This window comes from Coenobita brevimanus, chromosome 1, assembly GCF_032717465.1.
Source record: "Coenobita brevimanus isolate Jiangsu-jjx chromosome 1, ASM3271746v2, whole genome shotgun sequence".
Lineage (NCBI taxonomy): Eukaryota > Metazoa > Arthropoda > Malacostraca > Decapoda > Coenobitidae > Coenobita > Coenobita brevimanus.
This window is the reverse complement of record NC_136954.1, coordinates 69692126-69700932: the sequence shown is the minus strand read 5'-3', so window position 1 is coordinate 69700932 and position 8807 is coordinate 69692126. Positions and strand designations below refer to the sequence as shown.

Here is an 8807-nt window from a genome sequence, read left to right as displayed (position 1 = left end):
GCTACCATCAAGCCACATTAACTCTAACATGGTTTGTAGTTGTTCAAAATAGGTTTTGTAATTACAGTACAGTGCAGTAGTTTAAAGACAGTTTTAAACTATGATGGAAGTCGGTGAGGCTAGAGAACTGACAGGAGATCGAGCTGGCTGGATGAATGTTGTGAGAAGTGCATGATTAGGGATTTTGGCACCCCTTTTTAACATGGCAACGTCTGTATTGACTCTGTTGGATATGATTACGTGAGCTTCAGAATGTGGTGAATGTTTTTGGCGTATCCGATAGAGCCAGGATTCCGGGGGCTTGAAAGATGAGTGAATGGAAGCGTGACCCTTTGGATTGGACGAATTTGGGCTGTCTGGACATTGATACTCCTCACCCTGCCCTAGGGTGGGAAAGGAGGTCCAGATGATGATGATGAATTAAACAATGATTTTATCTATAAATATTTATTTCCAATAAGCCTAGATTACAATATTTCAAAACAATAATTAAACAATACAGGATTTCAGTTGTACACAAAACATCATGTAACTAAAACTTGTACCCAATGAAAATCTCACTTATGCTATGTTAGTTATAATTACCAACACAAATTTATTAATTTTACAGTATTTACACTTAAATCATATGGTACTTGCTCCTTACGGCTGCTTTCATGAAGAAGTTAAAAAAAGATTGTACTAGAGTTTCACAGGAATGGAGAATCTTGAAAAATATCAGATATATTCCACATTATACAAGTACTGGTACAGTAATACAGGTACTGTATATAGATATCTTTTCTCCATATATCCTAGTTTATGAAAACACTGAAAACTGGTATAAACTCACTTGTATTTTTGTTTAAGCACTTGTTATCAGACTGCATCCACTGATAGTTTTGATGAACATTGGTTTACATCAACTGATGTACCTGCATATCCCACAAATTACCTAGAATTTTGGATACATGTACAAGTTTGGTTTATAAGTGGTTTGCCAGTGGTTTGGGCAGTTTTACATGCCATGTGACTCCATTCCACCAGCCATGCTATGATGAAGCTGAAGTGCACAGTTACTCCCATTTTATTCTTTCCTGGCACTGATGTATTGTGACATTAATATAATAAACCATATTAAGGGGGGTATGCCAGGTAGTTATACTGGGGTATGTTTTTACTAAAGGCTTTACATGACGCTGCAAAATAGCATCAGACATAAAGTTGGTATCCGGCAGAATTTCGAAAGACAAGACTGAAATTAATTTTGAAAAGGTTATACAAGGTTTAGGTTTTGGTTTATATGGTATACCCAGCAGATACGTTTGGCATAAATGAAGTCAGGCATAGGTTCCCGAGGTGTGTTTAATGTGACTTTCGGGCAATAAATTATAGTGTTCGCTGCTCTGAGGCTGGCTGCTGCTGCTGCTGCTGCTGGCTCTTGGCAGAGTCACTGAGGCACACCCACTGACCTTCCAAAGTCTCCTTCCACAAGCTCATCTGGAAAAAAGTATAATTCTGCATGATTACATGGCGACGAGCTAAAGAGCTATGCATCGTCATTTGTATGTGGTATAGATTAAGTCAACCGCAGAATTATTGCCAAATTCAAGCTTTCCCCACTCTGGCCGAGTAAAATCAGAAGACTGTGTAATGTAGTATGAGTACTGTAGTGCAAGGGGAAGTCAAGAGTATTGTACTTGGCAATGTCTAAGTCTTTATCTGTAGATTGCCAGTCTGAATTGCCATGGTGTGAACATACCCTTGCATATTCAAGGACATTACCAGCACCCACTTGTGTCTACCTTAGTTTCAAACCCATACTAAGGATACTCTCAGATTATGAGGCAAACACAGTTACACTGAGCTATCATGGCTCTATCATTGTCCTAACCCAATTTCCCACACTGCATAGGACAAGATCTAGATCAAGGCTCTTTACTCTGAGAACAAAAAAGCTCTAGATGAAATTACTGTACAGTGTGTTATGGAATGGATGTACAGCCATAGTCTTATTCTGTCACTGACCTTTCAGAAATAAGCTGCAAAATGAGGAAAATGTCTACCAAGCAAACCCCTGCACTTTGGTGGTGTACTCTATCAGTATATTCTTGCTACTGTACTTCCAGATGATTTCCTGCTTATACCAGCAAGCACTTAGTGTTCATAATGCTGTATGTCCCTTAGAGTCTGACCTTGTTGTCTCCACCTGAGACTGCCAGGATGTTGCCAGTAACAGACCAGCTGACGTGCCAAATGACATCATCAAAGGTGTTCAGTTCCCGTGGCTGCCACACACCAGTCACACCATCGTTCACCCAGATGATCACTCGCCGGTCCTGGTAACGTAAGGTGGAATCAGATCTCCACTAAGTTCTCGTTATACACTGCCCTTTAGACATTATCTTTTGCTGCTAAGTCCTCAGTAAATCAAATAGAGCCAGTCAATTAAAACTCCATTGTTGCCTATGGAGATAATATGCTATGATATTGTGAAAGGCCACTAGCCACTCCCAAAATATGCCTGGCCATTCCAGACTTATGGTAAAATATCCCCAGAAGAAAGTTCTTGTGTCACCCTATTTTAAAGATCCTTGTTTACCCCTGCTGATGTGCCAGTCTTTCCCAGCCTTTTACTGTCACATGTGTACATAAAGCATTGTGATATTTCTGAACTGCCTGTACCACTACTGTGCACACCTGGGAACAAGATGCAATAATAGAGCGTGGAAGGCCAATGGAAGGAGCCCATGCAACATCCCTGACCCAGTCTGAGTGCCCTTCCAGCTTGCTCTCCTCAGTCCACTCTCCACTCGATGCATCCAGCCGCCAGATCTTGACGTAGGTATCACAGCCACCAGTTACCAAGCGCTGCACTGGCGGGCCCGACCGTGCAGAGCCGTCAGCAGCGCCAGACGCCACTGCTGGAGCCCAGCTGACTGAGTTACACCCAATCTGACGGTTGGACAATACACTTCAGTCAACACAATACTTTATAAAACAGTACTGACAGTTGTATTTAATGTATTACCCCTTCAATCTGATGATATACTTTTTACTTTAATCTTGCTAGCTGCAGAAAATTCTATTTAGATTAGACTTTCTGAACTCAAAAAGCACATATTATTCAGTAAACCACTCCTATAAAACTGATAAAGTATTATCACAATATAATAAAATATATCACTGGATTGAAAGGCATAGAACGTAGTACAGTACAAGCAGAGACACTCAAAGATGCAATGAGTTTTTGTTTATAAGCCTATATGCTGTTTATAAGCCTATATGCCCATCTATAACTTCTGCTTTTCCAGCACTTTATTACAGATGGAGGGAGAGGGGCAGAGATTCCAGAAAGCAACTGAAAGTAATAAACTGTAATTTGATTCTGTAGTGGTTCAGCACAGAAGCTATTTCAAAATGCTGTGCTTGAATTAAGTGTTGACTTACGGAGTGAGCATTGGTGATTTTCTTAGTTTCCCAGGTCTGTGCAGTGGAGGTAAGGACTGACACAGAGCCGTCAGCAGATGCACACGCCAGTATCAGGCCGTGTTCATGGGGTGCCCAGCACACGCTGTTCACTGTAAGCAATAACATCATCATTATTCAAGTCTCTGTTCCCACCTAAGGATGGTGTGGGGTTGGGTACACAAGGCAAGAAAAAAATATACATTAAACTTTTCTTTTTGGATGGGTGCGGGGAGTAAAATACAATATTGGAACAGTACAGTGCACATAATAAAACTAAATAACTTTGAGTACAGTTCTAGTAAGGTCTAAACTTTTTCTTTTTTAATTAAAGAAGATACCAAAATCAATATGTCCCTCACCTGAAGAGTCATGGTTAGCATATTCATGTATTTTCTTCCATTTATGTCCATCTTCCTGCCAGATTATCACCTTGCGATCATAACTACACGAGGCCAGGATATTACCGTACATGGGGTGAGCCCAGGCCACCTGCCACACCTGAAACAAACATGTCTTGTACATCATCCGGGGAGTGGGGTCACTCAGCGGTAAAGCGAGTGACTCGAGATCACCAGGTCAAGAGTTTGCACCACTCCAGGTACAGTAACTGCCTTTGTTGGGAGGGGTAGCGTTCTCCTGTAATCCTTGCAGGACTATATGATCTATCTAGATCTAGTTCAGGGGAATAATCCCTTGTACATAATCCACGGTTGTACAATATAAGCCACCACTTCACTGGGTGGATTGTTCTGTGAAATAAATATAATTTTAAGTTTTACCATATTTACCGTACCATCAATTACAGTTCCTGAATATCAACTTGGCCCTCAGTTTCATATTTTACATAGTCATACAGCAGAAAAAGACAATGCTCCAATCTACACTCTTTTCATATCACTTCATAATTAACACCATCATCACCATCAACCGTTGAGTGTCCGCTGCAGGACTGGCCTATCCCGACCGAAGTGGGGACGATACAGCCTATGTAGCCTGTCTCTACCAACTTAGGCTGTCTGGTAGAGACTGTATGTAGGGTGAGAAGTGCTTGTAAGTGTGACTGTAACATTTGAGTGGCTTTGGATATGTGTGTGTAGTCTGTGAAACAAGTGTAATCAGACTGCGCAAGTCAACTGGGTGTAAGCATATTTTATAGTATGTGACTGGTTCAACCACAGCATCCCTTATGTCTGCCAAAGCAGTAGGTGGCCAGGTGAACACTCCCAAAGTTTATTACCCTGGCTGGATGCAAACCCTTGTTTTCCTATGTACAAAGACTGACACTCTACCAATGTATCACAGAGGCTTCACTAACACCATACTGGTACTCTAATGTTAACCTCCTGTTGTAACTCTGCTCTTCAGATGGAGAGGTGGCACTCTTAGGCTAAGTCTGTTAAAAAAAAAAAAAAAAAAGCATTTAAACCATAATTTTGTGTGCTATTATGTTCTTGTAGATACAGTAATGTGTCCAGTAAAGTTAATTATATACGTAATTAGTATGGAAGGCTTTGCCTGTGTGGAGAGGCAGGTGATCAAATAGAGGAATGACCCTTTTAGCCAAGGCACTTTGACGACAGTTCTCCACATAATTTACAAAATAGGGAAATATGATTATAATAAGAACTGTACATACATATCACTCATCATCATTCAAAATACTTCCACTTATGGGTGGAGTGAGCTCTGTGTATTAATATTTTGGAAATTCCACACACTATCTATCTATTGCCAGATGCCTCAATCCCGTTTGGGGTGGCCACAAACAAATCGCCTCCAAGTCGCCCTGTCCCCCGCCATTTCACTGCCCTGCTCCCAACTCACACCCCCCTCTCTCATACCACACACATGGTACATATTTCTAAGTGAAATTTATATGCAGTATACTCACGGGTCCTTCATGTTCCCTAAGGTCAGCTACCAGGGTCTGTGTGGATCCTTTGACCTCAAAAATTTTAATAGAGCGATCTGACGAGCAAGTGGCCAATCTGGTGCCAAAGTAGTCCATCTGGGCATCGTGGATCATGTCATCATGACCAGTGTCCACGTTGCTTATTACAGACACCTGCGTGGGGATGAACAAGGAGAGTAGTAAGCAGAGTTGCATATTATGGGGATGGCCTCCAAAATACCAATATTTTTCATACAACTGGTTGAATAAATTGAGGACACTGAACCCAGAAGGCTGCAGGCTGAAGCTGCCCTCCTCCCACAGTTCTTCATCCGTCTTTCAGGGGACTGGGAGGGATTTATGGGACATTTGTATAACGAGGCAGAAGTCAGTTTTTTGCCCATAACCACGATTATACAACGCAGGATTTTACATGACAGTTACAGTTGACAGAAAAAGGAGAAGCATATACTCAAGGTGTATTAACCTAATTATAACAGGTGGGGCACATTAATCTTATGAACACCTTATATAAAACTAAGTCCAAGAGATGGGTGGTCAGGCTATCAAAATTTACAGCAAATATCAAGTGCAGGTTGATAAATAAGCTCATGAGATGACCCACGTCCCAGACACTCACCATGATGACAGGTGGAAGGCCAGATGATGTTATCTGGTACAATAATTTATGCAAAATAAGGATAACCTGGTTCCAACTCTTCGAACAACAACAAATTCCAGCTGGACGTGGCAGAACCGCCGGGTCCACGAAAATGTCCGTCGTGCACCCGCATTAGCTTCGAAAATGTTTTATATCCATTTGTTTAATGTAGAATATGTGTGTGATATACTCTATTTGTATATTTTGAATGTTACTGATAAATATTTGTAGTTAGCCGTAGATTATTGCCTATAACACTTGATTCTAGAGCAACCAGTTATAGCTGTCAGTAACTTTAGAATAACTAAATAAAATAATATTATATAATTAACATCACCAGCCAGATTAATAGCAATATTTCTGACATGTCACACAAATTTTCATTTTTAGTGGATGTTGAGTGAGCATATGAGGGAAGTTCAAAATTACAGTAGTTGCTGCTGAAAAGATTATTCATTGTCGTTTTCTTTGAACAAGATCTCTGGTAGAGCCCATTATTATCTACTATTGTGACATTTTGACAAAGCATGCATGCTGCGGTAGATTTTCAGTGTTAAACAATCAATGAAGTTGCCAAAACGCATTCCACTGATTAATTCACGTAATTAACTCGTGAAATAGTAACATTAATTATGTTAGGAATAGTTTGCAAGTGAATCTACCGTATCTGCTTGTTAAAACCAAATTTCTGTACTCAGTCTTCATTATGTGGAGTAGGTATGTTTCTCATTCCGAGCAGATTATTCTTAATGCTTCCATAACTCGTACAAAAGACGAGGAGCAGTATTTGGTAAATGGATTATTCTGCTTATTTCTTTTTTTTTATTATTTCCTCATTAACCACCCTCAGTAATGAAGTAATGGAATGAGTTACTTTTCTGCCAAGTTCTCGGTTATTTTACCAACAAAAAAATAAGGGAGAGATAGTGAGGGCTTTTAAATTTAGCGCGACATAGTGTTTTTTTCTCCCTGGCAAGGAGCCAAGAGCACGCGCGAAAGAAACTAGTACTCTCAATACCTGGCTAACATATGACTTATTATGTAGGCAGCTTCAGGATATCTCCACGACTTCTTTTTGGAATATTTACTTACCCACAAACTACTGCCAAACATATTGACACCCGTCACTGTTAAAACGCAGTTCCATATGGATGTTAATAATTCCCATCACCCATATTTATATAACAAGCAGTCCACATACATTATTTTAATATGTGTGTTTCTATAAATCAGAAACCTATGACAGTATGATATGGCTGATTTCTGAAATGTAAGTGAGTAGATTGGGGACACAGCCGATAAAAATACGATGATGATTAAAGCTCCATTATTCATCCTGATATCTTTAGAATTTTAGCCTAGGAGCAAGATGAATTCCTTATTAGTAGTTTCACTAGTTACATGAGCCTGAAAAATTAATATTTTGGACATTATAAGTATATATTAATGAGGGTTGGTACTCCTGCGCGCGGAATGATATTGGAGGCACCTCGAAGCAACTAGTAAGAATGGCGGACAAACAGTAGTGAATATATGGCCCATTTTCAGTGATTTCCAGTGCAGGCAGAGCAATTACCGACTTCCTGGCAAGCTTTTCGAACTGGTGAGGAATTGTTGGACTAGTGTTTGAATTGCATTAGTGATCGAGTGATTAATAACATGTGAAATAAAGGGATGGATATGGTGAAGGCTGTACCACTTTCATCACTATATCAGCAAATGTCAGTGCACAGGTGAAATAACATAATGGCCTCTAATTACGGCCCTTTGAGGTGATTCTGTCCACTACCACCCAGCGAATTGTCCAGCCAGGGTCGCCAAGATGTACAACAGTATGAGGTGAGCTGACAAACCATTTATTTTTATTATCGGTGTGAATTATTTGCAATATTTGTTTACCTCGAATGTCGGTATTAATAATTATTCCGATATTCCTCGAAGTTGATGTGTCTTACGAGTATTATTAACCTTCTAAACTGGCTTTCTAGATCGTATTACCGGAGATTTTTTTTTTTTTACTGATTTATTGTAATATTGTAAGGGATTTTGATGTTAATTGCAATATTGATTAGGTTGCAAGTTGACGTGGTATAATCGGTATATTGCGGGTATTGTTTGATCAGAAATGTGGTTGAATTGTGAAGTTTATATTGTAGTTGTGTAGATGTATTGATTTATTATCTATATTTAGTTTTTAATTAGGTCCAGGTCACTTAATTCATATTTTTGACAATTTATAGCAAACTAATTTGAAGAATATATGATTAATTTTTGTGAAATATGATGTTTAAGGACATGTTCATGCCTTTCACTGTGGTGGCATAGTAGTTCAGCATGTTTTTCCTACTTTAGACCATTTTATTTAACAACAACTTGTACTACTGCAGTTTTGGACAGTCATGACCCTCAGCAAGGATGTTTGGATTAGTTTTATATGTTTAGATTATTTAGATCAGTTTGATTAGTTGGGTACAAGCATGCACCCCTACACACACAGGTTAAAAGAAACTCTGGAAAGCCATGACTGTCTGAAGCTGCCAATCTACCAGCCTTGTATAGAAAGTATTTATGCAGGAACTAAACCTTCCAGTTTGAATGCTTTTCCTGAGCTGAGTAAATCACCTGGAGAAAAAGAAATGTAATCCTGTTGTAGGCTGTGCTAAAATGAAGCTTTGATTTACCATAAAGGTGTCTCTGTTTCCGTCTATATATTTGCATGAAGGTAATAACTGCTGCTCTCCATTGATGTACTGTATTTTATTGGTTTATTCTTACTACAGTTCCCATCAGCTTTGCCTGGTGGAT

The 8807-nt window shown here is 39.5% G+C and overlaps 1 protein-coding gene across 1 annotated transcript; it reads right to left on the bottom strand.

Annotated features, from left to right (window-relative positions):
• Positions 1–452: 452 nt before the first annotated feature.
• Sec13 (nuclear pore and COPII coat complex component secretory 13) lies at positions 453–6087 on the bottom strand. The gene is made up of 7 exons (XM_080279772.1): positions 5982–6087; positions 5342–5515; positions 3810–3948; positions 3430–3560; positions 2680–2934; positions 2175–2318; positions 453–1479 (listed from the first exon to the last, which is right to left on the bottom strand). The coding sequence occupies exons 1-7, from the start codon at positions 5982–5984 to the stop codon at positions 1369–1371; spliced, it is 957 nt and encodes a 318-aa protein (XP_080135898.1). The 5' UTR covers positions 5985–6087; the 3' UTR covers positions 453–1368.
• Positions 6088–8807: the final 2720 nt, after the last annotated feature.